The sequence below is a fragment of the Pocillopora damicornis genome, chromosome 9 (genome assembly GCF_964200805.1).
Source record: "Pocillopora damicornis chromosome 9, jaPocDami1.2, whole genome shotgun sequence".
Classification (NCBI taxonomy): Eukaryota; Metazoa; Cnidaria; class Anthozoa; order Scleractinia; family Pocilloporidae; genus Pocillopora; species Pocillopora damicornis.
The window spans coordinates 18188247-18207288 of record NC_142678.1 but is presented as its reverse complement, the minus strand read 5'-3'; the positions used below and the strand labels follow the sequence as shown (position 1 = coordinate 18207288).

Sequence of the window (19042 nt, the reverse complement as noted above, 5' to 3'; positions counted from 1 at the left end):
ACCAAAAGTAGTAAGTACATGTGACGCATAATCCATAATGTAATCTGGCTACTACATGATCCGTGAAGTGAATCAAAACGTAAGAGAATTGTACTTAAGTCCCTAATCAATTTAATGAAGAAGAATTAAATGTCCTATGTTTTCTTAACTAAAACTAAACGGAAAACAGTTTGACAGAACAAAAATTGCCGCTTAATAATGTGTAAACCAGATTATTTGACCTGAATGACGTGGTAAAAGCAATTCTCTTGTTAAATGTTGATGAGAAGTATACATCGCATTTGCTACTTATCTTTTGTGCATCACATACACAGTTTCACGCATTCCATGTTCGTTCATAAACATCAGACCGAGCACAAGGTAAAATTCCTTGATCAGATAGAAAATTGAATCCAACTGATGGCTTGAATTGACAATTGAACGCAAACGATAAAAACAAACAAACAATGCGCCAAATGGCAATGCGGAAGTGTTACTCTACACTAGATCAGAAACCCGAGACAAACGTAAGATAAAGTATGTAAATTTGCAGTGTCACAAGCCTTTCACGTATTAATTTCATTGTTGTACTTGTTTTGAACAACTATAACAATAAACAAGAATAATTTAGATCGACACGCGTGGGTGGTTCTGTTATGTGCTATCGCATGTTTGTTATCTCGTGCGCGTGGTGATGGCATTCTTGCCGAACGCAATGAGACGGACGCAAATCTTTCACTTCTGCGAATAAAAAATTAAAACAACACCACCGTTGAACAGTGCCTCATAAGACTCTTTTTCATGAACCCAAACTTAAACTTTTCTATTCAGTTAAAATGATTTTCCTTCCAAACTGGTGGCGTTAATCACTGGTCTTATAGTAAAAATAACATGAGTGGCTTAATTAATACTCAGTCTTGATCTAATACAACGCATTACAGTGTAAATCTATAATATCCGTTGAATACATATTTATTTTTGAAGAACCTGAATCCCTATGACATCTCTACAAAGCAGACATGTGCGCTAAAAAATTTAGCCCGCTTGGAATCCAAATTTCTTTTAAGCGGACACTTCATTTTTTTTTAATATGAAGATTTTTCATTTTAGGTAAACTGTTCAGGTTTGAAATCGTGTTTAGTTCAATCAATTAGCTGAGAAAGTCGTGGCATAGAGTCTGTTTTGGCTTGCATCATGATACCCAGACCGCAAAACAAGTTTTTAAAGCTGCCTGTATTACGATTGAACCTAGACAGCTCTTAGCAGTACTTGTAAATGAACTTCCTTCCATATTGAAGTAGGTTACTAAACACGGAACATAAACAAGGAATGATCGAGGCAGGAGAACCAAATAACATAGATATGATATGAACAGTGACCATGAACGACTAAAGTGAATTCACAGACGAACTGAGTGAACCACATAAACAACTACCTTCCCAAAGGTAGAACATTCACGAACTTCGCACTTACCTTTAGTGGAAATATCCCAGACGCAAGTCCACACAGCCCCTCGACTTACGTCCTCAAATCTATATCAACGAGAGACTGAAAAAGTGTTAGAGTTGCAGTGGACCTGTGATGGTGTTTCTATTTTACAGTTCAGCGCTCGTGTAAAGGAAAAAATCACCTCAGTGAATTCAAAACTTCAGAAGCCAGCAATGGACACCCAAGCCAAGCTGGTAGATGACCTAAACAGTCCTAAGAGCATTTATCCTGTGACTCCAGCAAGCTGTCACGCATATAATTTTATGTAACGCAACGTTTACGTATACTGATCGAAGACAGTGTTCTCTGGATTCTCTGTATCTCGTAAAAGAAGAGATCCAAACTAAGCTAACGTTTCAAGCGTTAGCCCTTCGTCATTTTACTCTGAGGAATTTACATCTTCAACACAGTTGATAAAAGCAAATTGTCTTTTTAATAAACCGGCTATTGCCAAATGGCCTTGTCAACGAAAACGTTATACATGAATTCATTTTCCTGGTTTATAACCGTAATTCTTACCTTTCTTAAAAGTCGGTTCCCTCTTCTCTCTTGCAGCCTTTTTCTTCGCAAGTAAGAGCTCTTCTTTAGTTTTCCTGACTTCTTCTTTGGTTTCTTCTAGTTTGCAGTCACCCATTGCCTTTTCTACAAAACAGCAAGAGTGGTCACACAATTTGCAATTTTTTTAATTAAACAAACACTTTTTTTTGCACATATAGCAAATGTATTTTGGAGAATTTGAAAGGTCACACGAAAGACGCGTTCAGTATGCTCTTCATCAGTGTATGGCAAACCCCAGAAGCAATTCGAGAACCATCCATCAATTTATGAAGCGTAATGTTTCAATCATCAATGCAAATTCAACTGTTGTTAAGAGTGGGCTTTAACAAAGTAGAATCAAGAATTTCATGAAGAATTACATGAGGTCGCCTCGTACTTTATTGTTTTCCTCAAGAACAGCTCAAGGAATGTGTGACATATGCGAATGATTAAGAGGAGTATTTCAAGTAACTTAACAAGAAGTCTTTTTGTGGAGTGATCTGCTATTTAATCTGCTATCCTCCTCATTGGCTACGTTGCTGATTAGAGGTTATTCAAGGTCTCGGGGAAATCACGCAGGACGAGACTGCGGAATGTGTTGTAGTGATAAATAACAGACGTACAGCTCACGCTGTTGAGATTAGTTGGTTTCTCTGTTTAAAAGAACGTTTAAGAGGAATGTTGGGAAAATAAGGAGGGCAAAAAATCTCTACTTAAAGAAGAATCAGCTGAAGCCTACGATTCAGACCAGCTCACTTGTTTATCACGGATCAGCTTCAAATGTAGGTATCTTAACAAATTGTAACTCGGACATTCAGAGCGGTACGCTTGTCATCATAATGCCGGTTTTGTTCTGGTGTTTGCAAAGAAATCAGCTACGTCGCACTTACTTGGGATGAGCTGTCTTTCGAAAATGCGTTTTGTTGAAAGATGAACTCCCTCGAGTGTTGATAGTTAGGACAGGGTGGTCAGTTACTGACTGCTGTAATATCGTCCCACGGACCTTTACGTCTTGCATGTACCGTCGACCTAGTCAAGTAATACCTTTAGCTTCTTGGTAACCTTTCATCGGTTTTAATCCCTTAGTTTTATTTCCTAGTCACGTTTTAACCAATCTATCGACTGCTGGTGCTCAGCGATGGCGGAACTAGTCTGCGTTGGCACATATGACAGAGTGACGAGACTGACAAGGAGCCTTCGCTTCCGCATTCCCAATGGCTCAAAATTAAGAGACGTAAATGTACAATGATTGCTGTCCAGCAACCATGGCAACTGGTGGGGCAAGAAATACAACTCTTGACAAACCATTGAGCGACGCGTGTAGAAAGATTTTGAGAAAAGTAAAACGGGAGCTTGTAGGAGATATAGATGCAGATGCATTTTTACTATAAATGGCAGCTGAGGATGTCTTTAACGCAACTGAAGAAGAGAGGATAAAAGTGAAGCAAATACGATCGAAAAAAAATGAGCAGTTGCTGGAGATTTTACAACCAAAGGGTGCAAAAGCCTATGAAATCTTCAAAGAAGCACTCCAAGTTGTTCACCATCACCTTGCAAACATAATTTTGGAACGCGGTAAGTATTTTGACGACCACGAAAATCAATTAGCATTAAAAGAAAGCCGTATGTCTACAGGTAATTGTCATTTTGGTACGATGCCGCACAATACACCGAGATGCAGACGTCAAACGGGTTTCTAGAAGCGACGTTTTCATTCAGAGTTTGAGGGAGAATGCTCAAAAAAACCCAAACAAAGGAAAACCTGGCTAAAAGTCTGGCTTCAAAAAACGATATGAAAGTATAGGCTCTGAATAAAAATTCTCGAGGACTTTTATGCAACATTTTGTGCTAAAGACGGGGAAGATTACCAGCGTAAATTTTTCAAAGAACAAAAATTTCACTCGCCCTACGGGCTTGTGCAATTTGGTTATCCTTTGAAACATTTGCCCGTGCTAATTTATCCCAAATTGATCTGGCAATCATGTTATCACTTATACTAACAAGACGCCTGTACTGCAGGCTAGCTTCAAGTTTACAAGAGTTTGAAACAGATCCTTTGCATTTTTACTTTTCAAACTATACTACGGAATGCTTTGTCTCAGTTGGGAAGAGAATCGTAGGATATTATATCTCTTTGTGCTTGGCCGAATTTTGATTTTTACAATACGTTACGTAAGTCTTCTTTGTTTCCAAAAAGAGAAGAACAAGAGAAAAACAAACAAACAGGCGCCTGCCTAAAACTGGCATACGCCCTTGATAAGTAAAATTATCCGTCTTATTAGGAAAATGTTTTTACATCGAAAGGCAATACAAAATAAGTGGAGACCAAAATGGAACAATTACGATAACTTTGTTGAGACTAAAAAAAATTTAACAACTCATTTTTGTTACTGTTTTGATAAACATTATTTAAAGGACGGCCCCGCGTGTTTCTATCCTATCTCTGCGCCCCTACAAAAAGAAAGAAAACAAAATTATGATTTCGCTAGTGCTATAAGTGAAACGTAAATTTTGGGCCACTTCGCGCTGTTCTGAAAAATTAACACACAAGACCGCTTCAATCATTACTCTAGAGTGCCATGTTACATCAATTGATTGGTTACATTCATCCAGAGTCAGCACAGTATTCGACTTCTCCTAGTACCCGATGTTTTTTAGTTATACGTGTTTTAAAAAGTGGCTAAGTATAAAATGGATAAATACTGGACTGCAGCAGGTCTTGTACAGTTGGAGGCTCCCAAATAAATTGTATCGCATACATAACCATGCGGTCCCTGTTAAAGGGTGATTGACGACATTCAACCGAAGGAGTGGTTTTATCAAACACTACAGTATTTAAAAGAAAAACCATATACTAGGTACTTACTACCTGTTTAGATCATTAACTGCGGTCTCGCCTGGAAATCAGAACAAAATCACAAGTAATTCAGCAACATGTCACTCAAAATTATTTCACATCTGCAATTTCACAAGATGACAAGTAACTACAAATAATGACTGAAGTGTATGTTGTTTTTCATTTTGCTCTTTCTTCTCCTCTCAATGGCAGTATGAGTCTGGGCTTATACGACCATTTTAAATCACGGTCGTCCACTCACAGCGTCTAACAATGCTAAATGTCCCCCAAGCTTTGCCCCAAGTTCTTCGAGAAAATCTGCCACTTGGCTGTCTGTAAAAGTCAGCTGTATTCGCTGCAAAAAATAAAGGTTCGGTGAGCCACGAAAAAAAAATTGACTAAAGTTTTAAATCTAGAGTGGTCACTTTTCGCCCGAACCAGAAATCTCCTTCTGCAGTCTGAAAGGTACGATCAATATTTACAGAGATATTACTTAATAATGTATCGCTCTGTGAAGAATTAGTGAATGTATAAATAATAATGTATACACCATCTTCTGTGTCTCGAGCTTTCCATATCATATTGGCCTAACTCATCGGAATCGTACTTTCAGAGGCTCAATGTCAGGCTTGAAGAGGTTTCTGTTGTGATCATTTGAAATCCTGAAATCCTACTGCAGGTTTTCCTTTTCGGATTTACAAAACCGAGTCAGGCATGTTTTTATGCCAGTTTGTTGTTGGTTGAAATCTTAACCTTAGCCTAACTGAAAATCCCGGTGAGTAACTAATTTTGTCCCGTATCTTCACATCTTAAATCATTATATCAAGCTAGAAAATTGATCTCTATCCACCAGAGCTTCCGAGCGGACTTTAATATTTGTCACCTATAAACTGAATACGCAAATTTCACTAGTCTTGTCTATATTAAGTTTTGAACATACAAAAAAAACTTTATACAAAATGGTTTTCATTAACGGCTGAGTCGAAAACAGAGGATTTAAAATACGAAGAATTCGGCGGAAATGTGTCTCCTAATTCTAGGCCACCCATGATTTTGACTGCACGCTGTATTCATAGGCGTTGCATGGAAGGCAGACGGTGGTTCGTGCAGAGGAAAGGGCGATAATCTTGAAGAGTGCTAAACAAACAACCCTGTCCCTCACCGGTTTACAGATCTTATTACCAGAACCTCCCTCAGTCCCTCCCCCTTTTCCTTGCTGAGAAACCACCCTAAGCTTTTGATAATACTGGCAATGTACACCAGAATCATTTAATCTACACATATAAATTTTAAAACCCTGAAGTACTAGTCTTATGTTTATGATCATATTACACTTTTGTAATGCTTGAATTCTTGTGCATAGGAAATTAGATAGATGTGTGAGCTTTAAAATAGAACTCCAACGTGTGCAATGATTCATGTAAAACTATTTCGTGTCTTTGAAAAGGAAATGCAACAATAAAAACAAGATTTCGTGGACGATTGTTCGACCAGGAAGTATCAGAAGAAGATCCAATACTTGACGATTTGCACTTGTAATTGATCAACTATCACTTAAACGGCATCGTTTTATTTCTTGTTACAGCAATGATTGAAAGCTTTCTGGATGACCCTAGTTTTTCAGGGAACAAACTGTAGGTACCAGTAATCGAACGTGCTCGGAACAAGAGCCTAAAACCACAAACAAACTTTTAGAGTGCATCGCAGCACGTTTCATCTTAAAATCTCAAACTTTTTTTTGTTTGTTGTTTTTTTTTTTGTTTGATATTCGCATAGGTTACGTCGATCATTTCAAATAACCTATAATTGATTCGACTTAGTGAAACAAACCCAATTTACTTCTCAAGAGAAAATTAATCATAAAGTGGATTGATTTCAATAAGAAATACCTCTTAGCTTACATCTAGAGTCGAACAATCGCCTTAATGTTCTTTTAAGTGTTTTTTTCATTAACCCTTTAGTGGATTGTTATTGTAAATTCTTTCTTGTTATCTTGTTTACGTTTTTTTCTAAATGCTTCACGATTTTAAATGAAAAAAATATGGCTTGATATCACTTCACGCATATTGCAAGTTAAGAGATCACGCACATATAGAGTCACTTCGGGATGAAATTGAGGAGTTGTTTTATACCACCAACACTATCTAGACGATAGAAGTTATTTCCGGTCCACGTTCAATACAATACAATATTTATTTGCCATATACGACATTTACACATGGAAAAAAAAATGAAGAAAATTGATGACAGAAAATAAATGGCGAGAAAACCTGAAAGAAACCACGAGGCTTATAACAAGTCAGGCTTTCTCACTTAAAATAACTAATCTTATATTAGAATTACAATATGGACTTATGGTAATTAACTTTGACCGCGCACACGTACACACACACACACGCACACACATATTAAGTAAGTTAGTTAAGAATTACTGCCTTACAGAAGCTAATACTTAGAGAGAAGAAATTCCTTAAGCTTTCTTTTAAAAGAAGCGGAGGATGGAGAACTAGTAATGTCAGAATTTAACGAATTATAAAAGTTTGGACCTTGAAAGTAAATTGAAAACTTCCTGGTGTTCGTTCTGCACAGTGGCAAACGGAAGGACTGAGCATTCCTAGTATTATAATTGTGGATTTGACTATTCAGTAAAAAAAAAGTTGAATTTGGAAGGGAGTGTAGAGTTCTCGAATGAAAACATAAAAGTACCTAATTGAAACGAATGGATATCATGAAATTTTAAGAGTTTAAGTTCCTTTAAAATAGGGCCAGTATGGGCAATGCATGCTTACTATTCTTAACGCACGTTTCTGTAAGGTTACAATTCTTTGAAGGTTTGACTTATAGGTACCAGCCCAAGCTAAATTGCAATAATACAAATATGGAAGGATCATAGAATTGTATAAAGTACGAAGGGAGTGAGTAGAGAGAAAAAACCTAGATTTATGAATAATACCTATAGATTTGGATAATTTATTTGCTGTTAAGGATATATGCGATTTCCAGGTCAAATTGTCATCTAATAAAACACCCAAAAACATGGTCTCAGAAACACGAAGAATAGGCTGCTCATTTATGAAAACTTGAAATTCAAAGGATTGCTTCTTTTGCCAAGGCTTGAATACCATAAAATTAGTCTTGGCTAAATTCAAGGAGAGCCGGTTTGCTGCAAACCAGGTTGACAATTTGTTTAATTCTCTATTTAATGTGTTAATTAGGTAAACAGGGTCATTATGGGAGATAAATAAGTTTGTATCATCAGCAAACAAGATTGCATCAAGCAGGGAAGCATTGTTCAAATCATTAACATACAGGATAAAAAATAAGGGACCAAGAATAGAACCTTGAGGCACCCCACAGGGAATCCCCTGTGGGGCAGATCTAACGTTATTAAATTCGACAAATTGTGTCCTCTCAGAAAGATAACTTTTGACCCATTCTAGTGCCAGACCACGGATCCCATAATGATTGAGTTTGTCAAAAAGAATGTCGTGATTTACCGTATCGAATGCTTTCGAAAGATCTACGTTCAAATATTTTTATAAAGAAAAATTTCTTGAATAGACGAAAAGATTTTGTTTTATCCTGAAACAAGCTGAGTTTTGTTGATCACCATAGTTTGCCGACTTTTGTTTGGTATCCCATGGCGGTTTTCATCTCGTTCTTTGCTATTCTTAACATCATACATGTAGTTAGAACTTTTATAATAAAACTCTTTCTCGGAGATCAGAGCAGATTTGGATCGGAAATGACGTTGTGGTTTTGAAAGAAGCGCATGGCCATGCAAAAACTAGAAACATGTCGCACATTATAATCGAAGGTATGCTGAATTTTTAGAGAATTATCTTGTCTTGAGTAGATAGTTCCAGGTAGATCTCAAACATTTAACGCACTCAATGTGAAACAAACATGAAAGTATGGATCGTCAAATGCCAGGAGATAGAAAGGTTAAAAGTAATAGTATATATGTTATAAGAGGGTAATAGACTTTGCGTGTATGTAGCCGTAGAATTTCGCCGCTCAAACACCATTTCGCCGGACGTGAAGCTTAACTCATCCGGTTCTTAAGCTCATTGATGCGATCGACTTTAGAGAAGCTGTAATGAACACCACCATGCGAAAGTGCCTCCCGCGAAATGTCCGCGCATGACGCATTTTGTCCGGCTATTCTTTGCAGTGATTGGTTCGTTTTTTGAAGAGCTATTGACCGCTATACACCGATATCACGCACCGCCATCTTTGATCGAGTGCCGCACCAAAACGAGGCTGGACGGGCATCCTGGACGACATGCTTGTTTAGCCAATATGGCTGAAGGTAGATTTTCTGCTGCGTGGTCGAAATCTCTCCGCAATGTTCCATTTTTTGACGCCTCTTTTATCGAGACATGGCTTGAGACCGATGGAGAAGTCCCGAAGAAGGTGGTAACTCGTGGTTATAGTAACTTCTGCGAAGGGTATATCTTCGATGTCGAAGGTAAAAGTCCTTTCAGTCTCAAATTTAACTGCAACACTGGTGTGATTTCACGCTACGCATGCTTCTTTAAGCATCTTAGATGGTGCTTTTTTTTCGTTTATTGCACGATTCGCCATTCGAAATCTCTTGTGCAAAATCTATAGTGTATTAAACTTCCATATTCGCACTTTGCTTTCAGTAAAAACTCAGGATACAGAAGTAATTGTTAGAGCTCGAAGCTACAAATCACAGAGAAAAAATGAAGAGCCATGGAGGTTACAGGTAAGCTTATTTATAATACTTAAGTTTTGTCTCAGCTCGAACTTTGCTTGATGTAATTTTCATACGAGTTAATTCTTAAAACATACACACACACATTCACAGCAGATATTTATCCATTTAATTTTTTTTAGGTTGAGATATCAAGGACTCCCGAAGTTAAAATAACCAGTACCTCCTGCAACTGTGAAGCAGGTGCAGGGCTCTGTAACCATGCAATAGGGCTGGTTTACCTCCTTGAGCATTATAGAAAACTGGGCTTAAAAAGTGTACCTCCTGCCATGTCAAAAACAAGTCTACCACAAACATGGCACGTTCCTCAAAGGACAGCAGGAATCAATCCCCGCGAGGTGCAAGAGGTGCTGGTGCAGCAAGTGAAACCACCGAGCAATGATGCAACACAAAAAAAGAAAATACGCAGGTTAGATGGAGTACGGTCCACTCTGTATAATCCGATTCCAGAACATTTTGGTTCACCCAAAATCATTGATTCTATGAGAAACATATTCAAACAATATGAAGACATGCAAGTAAACAGTATTGTTCCAGAAACTGACAGTTTGGACTATGTGAATAGTAAACTAGGGAGAGTAGATCATGGCTCAGTTATATCATACCAACAACGTCAGAACACAACCAATGATCCAAAAATTCACATTAATGTTGAGGGGCCACAGGAGCCACTGCCTTTTGGTGTACCATTGCTTAAAAGCAATTATACATTTGTGCCTACTTTGGCAGAACTTAACTTTGCTGAAGGGCTTAGTGTCTCACAAGCACAATCCTGTTTATATGAGGAAGAAACAAGGGAGCAGTCTGACACTCAGAAGTGGCATGATCTGAGGGCACAGAGGCTATCTTCGAGTAAATTTAAAGATGTTTGTGCCCGAAGGGCTGACTTTGAATCACTGGCAGCAAGGCAACTAAAGAAGACTGTACAAACTGCAGCCATGAGGCATGGTATAAATACAGAAGAAGAGGCAGCGTCTGCATATGCTGACAGTGGAGATTGCGATGTTTTCCCTGCCGGGATTGTTATCAACCCATCATGTCCACATCTGGCTGCCTCTCCAGATCGAAGGGTCTATGATCCCTCTGAAAACAATCCCTGGGGGCTGCTGGAAATCAAGTGCCCTATTACGGATTCAATCTCGCAGCTGAAATATCTGAAATGTGTAAATGGGGTTTATAAACTTCGAAAAACACATAGCTATTACTACCAGATCATGGGACAGATGATGTTGACAGGTTGTGAATGGGTAGATTTTTATGTTTATTGTAAATCTGACTTTCATTTAGAAAGAGTGAGGTTTGATGCAGAATTTTGTTCAGAGATGAAGATGAAATTAGACAAATTTTATTTTGAATACCTCCTCCCTGAACTGTTAAAAAAAGTGGGGGCATAGCCTGCTTTGTGAAGCATAGTTAAAAAAATCTGTATGACTAAGCCTAATGTTTTGATAAGTGCTTGAAATAGGATGTATGCTGCAGCAGCAGAGACAAATAATTTATGAAAGGATTTAGGATTTTTGGACTAAGTACATGTAACCAACTCATGTGAGCTGTATAGAGAATTTGATTTCGAACCTCCCTTACAAGGGGGCACCACCTCTATCCTAAAATTTGTAAACCTTTAAAATAATGATTTGGGGCCATATCAGAAATCCCCCTGGAAATGAGGAAAATTACCCTCTCACCATAATTTCCCAAAAGGAAGAGGTGATTTTTTTTTCTGGAATCACTGAAATAATTGTAAAAAACTGTTCTTTGTAAAGTCAAATCCAATCTTTGATTTATTTGTCACCTGTTTCTAAGTAACTGGTTAACTGTTACAACTCTTATTGCTAACCCTTGTTTTGCTGAAGGAAGTGTAGCTCCAAAAAATCTCAATACTGCCCCCATAGAAAGGATTGTAAATACCTGGAGATGAAGGGGAGGGGAAAGGGTTGGGTTCATGAAGACCAAAAACATTAAAGAAACATTTGAAGGTTAATTGCATTTCCAGATGCTGGGAGATGGGGGGGGGGGGGGGGGTAAGGAAATGTAATAGAACTACACAATACTAACAGGCAAGTTATAGTTTCAATATAGTGGCCCTCTAAAGGTTGTAAGAAGGCAGCAAATTGTCCATATTTGGTTTACTGAACCAGCCAACGAAAGTGGCAAAAGGGGCTCAGCTCCAAACCTGGTCCCTTTTAGATCTTCCACTTGTTGCTCTAAATCACTGATTTGTGCTTTAAGGATTTCAATTTGTTCCACTGCACTCAATTCGGCGGGTTCTATGTTTTCGTTTTCCGGTTCGTCCGTAGCCATTTCTTCCATTTGCTCATCACTAGCACTGGCACTGGCTCCCTGGCCTCCTGATGCAGTCTCCCCTTCCTCCATTTTGACATCCTGCTGGAATGAATCGACAAAAGATTGTCGTCGCTCCTCTTGTTCTTGCTGTTCTGCCATAGTTTTTAACTCTTGTAGTTTATTTTGTGGGCGGTCTTGGCTGGACTTTGTCCATTGAAACTGCGAAGGCACAACTCCTGGTTTCAGACGTATAAGCCCTGTTATAGTTTTAAACATATCGCTTGGCTTGAAGTGAGCAGAACACACTAGAGTAGAGCCTTTCTTGATCTAGGAAACGAGTTTAACACTCTGAATTAAATCGCTGATAACAAGGGAGAATCTCATGGAATATTAATAATCATATTCGAGTCAATGAAAACAAACAAACTGGTGCCATGTGCGTTTGACAGTTTCGGCCAGAATCGACCAAAATCTAATGTAATGAGTCTATAGTTCCTCTGGATATGAATCGAGTACGCAATTCACGTGTAAGAAGCAAGTAAGACGGGAACTAACTGAGTCTTAAATCGAAAAACTTCCCGAACATATATATCAAAAGTGCACACGTGCGTTTGACAGCTCGCTGTAGTCACGACTCGACACTCACCTGAAAAAGCGTCCCTTCATCTCGCTTTATCGCGGCAATCCACTTCGATCTCTGTGAAGAATTTTTAGGAAAGTTGAAAAACGACAAATTCTGACCACTTTCGTTTCGTTTGTCGTTCGTACAGTAATTTACACAGCAATGATCGTGAGCCATATTTGCGAGTTATTTCCACTCAAACTCCATGTAACGCAACCCTCCAAATGACCGCATGCCCGTCCAGCCTCGTTTTGGTGCGGCACTCGATCAAAGATGGCGGTGCGTGATATCGGTGTATGTACATCGTCGGGGACGGAACAATAAAGTGGGAAGACAGACTGAGTCTTAGTTAGATTGTTGCGCTTTTAAAGACGGTGGAGTTTTTTTTTTATGAGGCTGACGGTTTGTAAGCTTTCTCCTTTATTCGCTTTTATTACCAAATTCCTACACTTAATTCCGCATCTAGTTTCCAATCAAGGCGCGTGGATGGTTCATTCTAAGTGGATTTCTGTTGTAAATTCCTAACGGTAGGTCTTGGCTTAAAACGTCAAAAAATGATTGTTTCTTTTGGTGTTGCTTATTGCGTGTCTTACTCGACGTTTATAATTGAGCTCTTTATTGTCATCCAACTATATCATTAATAGTCTTAGAATTCTCAGCTTATTAAGAAATCAGCTCACACAAAGAGCTTATGTACTCAATGATGAATGGTTAAGAAAACCTGGATACTGTAAATTAAGTGCTTGCATAATCAGAAGTAAAACTGTTTTGAATCAAAGAAAAAGACCCTATCCGAAAAAAACCGAAACCAGAGAGCGGATTAGAGTTACTTAATTACTCAAATACGGAAACCTCGCCGAGTGCATGACAAGGCTTTTTAACTAGTTATGGCGATTTTAATGGTGGATTTTCCTTATCTAGCTTTATCAAGTAAGATTTAAATTATGGTATGGATGTATATCGTAGATATACAATGTTGCAAGACTTAATTTAATCACATGCGTGGGTTGGCATGGAAGGAATTGAAATCCAGAGCGCATCCTACACAACGGGTTAAAGAAATCACGTTATTACTTCCGACAGCAAGGGGTTAAAACCAAATATATCTTTGTGTTGAAAGTACAAATGTCAAAACAGGAGAAATTCTTTTGGTTGTTTATAATGTATCCGAGATTTGGCAAGAATCGAATTTCCTCCAAATTATCAATATACTTTCAGGCATGCGCTTAATGCGATCACTGTTGAGGATCTACAGAGCGCATAAAAATTACATGCTTCCAACTTGTTCTATGAGGAAGCACTTGATAAATGCTGAGAATTTGAACTTTGATATTTAAACTCTAAATGAATAGCTGAGCAAGGTGGCAAATATAAATTGTTGCCAACTGATGTGAAGAAAGTACTAAATTTCTGGAGGAAGAGGAGAACATCACTTCAGATTAAACTTGTTACCAGAGCAACCTTAGGGTTTGAAAACACGCGAATTCGCTAGCATGAGGTACTTTGTTTAGAGAGCTTGAAATGTCGTCGTAGCCTATGAAACTACGATAATTTGCTTCAATTAAATCATCTTTTTCTTTTTTTCGGCCCCAAATCTTTATTCTGGAGTTCGTACGCGTAGTACGCAACTTGAAAAACGCGATTTGTAAGGGTTTCTAAGAATTATGAGCTTTGTCAAATCGGCTTTTTTGCTATTATGGAGTCGTAGAATCTGCGGTTGTTTTGCAAATAAATTTTCAGCGCTTTGCAAAGCAAACGCGAGCCACCTTAATCAATTTAAATTCTTGAATGTTTCGTTTTGTTTAAATGAATCCGAAAATCGCCTTCACTACGCGTTAGTCGTCGAAACACGTGTTAAATTCAACATTGGTTTAAGGACAGACAGAATTTTTAAGCGATGAGCCTACACCTACAGACGCAATTTGGAGGTCTAGGAACGCAAATCCGCTGACAGTTAGACCGCAAAGATCTTTGCATGTGGGACGAAGAAATCTCAACTGGGCAATTTTTAACCATTTTTTTAACGGAACGCCATGATGCAAACACTATAGGCGATTGTAGGAATACGAAACTTGATGATGTTATTAGTTGTAATAAGTTGTTATCGCTTCAGAATTTTATAAGTGATGCCGAAGCTTTGCGATGTGACCAGCACTGATATCTTTTTATCAGACTTCGGACCTGATGTGACTTCCAGATCGTGCGATATTTGTCGTAGCTTGGTAGATCACCAGTTACTGGTGCTTATTGAGAAGTGTGATATAAATATTGATTTTTGTTTGTGGTCAATAGCAAACGGAAGAGATAAAAAAGTTTCTGCTGCTTGCGCGACTGTCGTGATGAAAACGGTGTTTTATAAGGCATTTGTGCTCTCAATTGCCTTGAATCCAAATTTTCTGACTCGTTTTGATTGTTATTGTGTTGCGAAGATTATTCGCTAGCAGCTATGACAATCTTTTCAGCGCTTTGAACGACATCGGGTCGCTCAAATCAGCTTCATTGTTATTACGAGTGTTGTGATCATCTCAAAACTCTCTCGTACCCTAGACATTTTAAGGTAGCTCTGTGTATAAACAAAGCCACTGATTTGTATCGAGCTCTTGGCTGTTTTCCTTTCATAAACTTTCCTTTCATTTGAGTTTTATAGGCCGCTACTCACGGCTATAAGCGCTAAATTGAAACCGTCCTGTGAAAATTCGTAATGATTTCCGTGACGTAAATGAGAATTCGCTTGTTGTATCTCAACCACAGTATAAACAAACAACCCACCTTGTAGTCAAAACGAAATCAATTTGCAGGCTGTTCCTAACACGCAAATTTTAAGTTTAAAATGGACCCTGTGAGCAGGCTAACTGGGATACCTGGATGGTCCTGGATCCTTGAGATCAAGTGTAGTGATACTACGGGTGTCGGAATAGTATACTGAAATAGTGAGCTCAAGTGTGGCCAGGGGCATACAGCTATTTCAAAAAAGGTTGTCATCTACTACTTGTGGGCGCACTGCTTGAAAATAGACATGACCTCTAAATTCCAATTTTCTTTTCAGTTTCAACAGTATTATTCCAGATCTTTCTGGGGGACGTGGTAATATATTGCATGTTTGATCATATTCAACTAGTATATTACAGATTTAACCTTTAATCTTTCTTTGTTGACCTTTGGGCATGACTACTGATTTTTCAAACACTATTCTCTGTGGTGTATCTGTTCATGCTTCTCTAGAATGGACAACTCTGGTGGTAGTTCATAAACATGTAATTTGTTACATACAGCTTGACATGGGACTTGCCCTTTCAAAACTTTTGTGTAACAGGTGTTACAAATGTACTGATTTTCATCAAATGACTTAATGTCAGTAAATAGTTCTTGCTGAGTGTTGTACGTTTGTTTTTTTTACTGGATAACAGTTTTTCTGTATAATTTTCTATTACAAACAGAGCAAATTTAAAAATATGGACCTTCCCTAATCTTAGTTTGAAAAGTTGTGATCTAAATCATGTTGAACTGAGTTTCTATAGGCTTCCTTATTAGCTTGGACTTTTGATAAAATCTTATCTTTGTCTGCAGGATCCAGTGTTTTATACCATTTTGCTCTGCCAGACAAAAGTTTTTCTTTTCCTTCAGGATTCAATGACTTATACCATTCTGCTCTTTTTTGTTTTTGTGCAGAATCAAGCAAGTCAAACCATTCTCAGCTCTCTTTTGCTTTTGTGCAGTATCCAGTGATTTCTACCAAGTTGCTCTGCTACATAAAAGATTGTTTTTCTACAGAACCAAGTGATTTCTATCACTCTGCTGATTTGAACAAAAGTTTTTCTTTTTCTTTAGGATCCAGTGATTTATACCACTCAGCTCTGTGAGATAAAAGCTTTTCTTTTTCTGCAGGATCCATTGACTTGTACCATGTTGCTTTATCAGACGAAACTTTTTTTTTCATGGCAGGTTTCATTTGTGCATAGCTTTTTTTTTCCTTTTTGTATGTAGTTCTTTCTGATTATGAGACTTATGTTTTACCATTACCTTTTGTCTTCCAGCATTTGACAAATTAGTTGAACGTATAAATTTAACACAATATTCTTCATCTTTACTCTGGAATTGTTTTATATCCCCCTATGACTGAATAAGAATATCTATGTCATTCATTTTTTCAAATATATCAAGTGTACCATTAGGACTGAATCTTATAATAAAACACTTAACACTTTTTGCTTTTGTTTTCATATTTATTCATTGTGCTGAAAAATACAGCTAAAGTAATAGTTTGAAATCCACATTAAAAACCCAGTATTATCCCTAGTATTATCTGTGATTAGCTTCTGAAGCAATAATTTGCCTTGTTTCTCCAAATTAAAGGCACTACTAATATTTGCATCATATATTTGAAGTCCTTGGGAAATTGTTAATAGTCAGTGGATGGTTATTACCATGAGTTTTTCTTTGTAACACTTGTTTGCATGGTCAGCCACAATATTTGATCATGGAAAAACAAATGCTACAAAAAGATGTGGCACAATAGGGAATATGAATGGTTGTAATATCAGCATCTGCATGATTTGCTTCAAGGGGGACAGCTGACAACTGTTGAATAGAAATGTGTCATATCACATTGTTCTTCATTAATATGTACACCTTTGAGTTCAAATAAAACATTTGGATTTTGATAATGACCTTGAAAATAGTTTATCAGCTCATTTAAGGTGTTAACTTCCAACAGCACACAAGTTCCTTGAGGATGGGGCATACCATATGAATCTCTACCACATGAGAATCAAATATCTTAAACTTAACATCACCATTACAGTAAAAACCTACTGTAGTACTAAGGATTGTTAAAAAAAAGGAATTGTAATTTTGTCCTAGCAAAGCCTGCATGGCATTAGCAAATGACATACAATAATTGAAATCTTGTACTTCACAAGTACCATGTATAGTACTAGTATAGCTTGGACTATATTGAAGCTGATAATTCATATCAAAAACCATTATCATTTCAGGTACATCTGTTAACAGTAACTAGAATTACCTGAATAGACTAGATAGACCAGAATACAATTCATTTTCAATGTTCATGATATTTACCAAGTCTACTGAGGATACAATACCATCCCCCCCCCCTACACATTGTGTACCAGCATTTAACCCAAACATTGCCACATTGTCTTGACTGAAAGGAGCTTTAATTGTTTTAACAGAATTAATAACAGGACCAGGGTTTGTTTCTATATCCCCAGACAGATTGGACTTCAACAATTAACCCTGTGATTCATATTTTTATAAACATTTGGTACTGAATCAGACCTCCATGCATTCGACTGCTTTGGCTTTTGACTTTTTATTACATGTGGATTTTGGTTTTGCATTTTCAGTATCCTGTATTTGTTAGACTTTCGATATTTTCTCCTTACTGCAGAAGAGGGATATTTCGTTGTTCCTTAATTCTCGCATCTGATTCCATGTGCATATATTTTTTCACGAGCTTTATTTGTAAAAAGATGCATTCGGGAAGACTTTGGTATGCTTTTTCTGATGTAGGTTCGAAGTAAACGTCTTACCTTCCAGGATTTCTTCAAATACGTGAAATTCTTTTCTTTGGTATTCTTCTGGGCTCACGATCATAAACACGAATATTATGTGTACGAGGGCGATTAAAATAAACAAATTTGTTGTATCGAGATCTACAGTAACAGACTGCATTTGTTGAAAATGCTTCATCATTGCTATCATTAAGCTTATTATCATATACAATAACGGATAACTGAGCAGCTTTCTCAAAGACTTTACATTCATCGAAGCTAATCACGGTAGCTTTTGTTGGAGACATCAACAACTTTACGTAGAAATTAGCCCACAAGACAATTGTGTAAACAAGAGATAACATTATAACATTATACTCAAAAGACGCAGGATTTTGGATCACGTATTTATTAAAAAAGAATACCCCTACCACTACAATAAAAACAAACATAAGATTCACCTTTCTGATCGTGAAATTAATACCATTCGTACTGTTATCGTAGCTACGTTCCTGGGCATCAAGTGAATTCAACATGGCGTCTTTCTTCACAAGCAGTTTGCATCCATTAGAATTTTGTTCTTCAGTCTCACGGTAGTAGTGTTGTTTAATAGATTGCATAGAATATATGCAGTTTGGTTTCAGATTTAAGATTTTGCTTTTTTCAACAAGTGCACGTTTTTCAACTAGGACATTGGCATACTTAGCATACGAGGCTTTCATAGCTTTCAAGGCATACAAGACTTACAAGCGCTCGCGACTCGATCAGTCCGCTCCAAAAATTCCGCTCGAGGTAAAGCTCCAGGTAATCGTAAACCAAAAACGTGACACCTCCATCGCCAAAACAACAACCCCAGAACAAATACAAAGTGGCTGACTAAAGAGTTTTAACCCTTTAACTCCCAGATCAAATTTGTCATTCTCCTTACCGTCAACCACACAATTCTTACAGTGTTAGTTCAGAGAATTTATTATTGGATCACCGTATTATCCCCAAATTGATATTTTTCTCTATTCTCATCACTTATCTGCTTGATATTGTAT

At 37.6% G+C, this 19042-nt stretch overlaps 3 protein-coding genes and 1 pseudogene across 3 annotated transcripts; 1 reads left to right on the top strand and 3 right to left on the bottom strand.

The window, feature by feature from the left end:
- Positions 1-4340: 4340 nt before the first annotated feature.
- LOC149040476 (uncharacterized) lies at positions 4341-18838 on the bottom strand. Its single transcript, XM_089181436.1, has 2 exons — positions 18461-18838; positions 4341-5195 (listed from the first exon to the last, which is right to left on the bottom strand). Exons 1-2 carry the CDS (start codon positions 18719-18721, stop codon positions 5085-5087), a joined length of 372 nt encoding a protein of 123 aa, XP_089037562.1. The 5' UTR covers positions 18722-18838; the 3' UTR covers positions 4341-5084.
- On the top strand, positions 9122-11559 carry LOC149040478 (uncharacterized). Its single transcript, XM_089181429.1, has 3 exons — positions 9122-9311; positions 9490-9572; positions 9704-11559. The coding sequence occupies exons 1-3, from the start codon at positions 9143-9145 to the stop codon at positions 10973-10975; spliced, it is 1524 nt and encodes a 507-aa protein (XP_089037555.1). The 5' UTR covers positions 9122-9142; the 3' UTR covers positions 10976-11559.
- On the bottom strand, positions 11652-12779 carry LOC113686225 (uncharacterized). Its single transcript, XM_089183102.1, has 2 exons — positions 12511-12779; positions 11652-12191 (listed from the first exon to the last, which is right to left on the bottom strand). The coding sequence occupies exons 1-2, from the start codon at positions 12661-12663 to the stop codon at positions 11652-11654; spliced, it is 693 nt and encodes a 230-aa protein (XP_089039228.1). The 5' UTR covers positions 12664-12779.
- Positions 15812-18198, bottom strand: LOC149040477 (uncharacterized; annotated as a pseudogene).
- Positions 18839-19042: the final 204 nt, after the last annotated feature.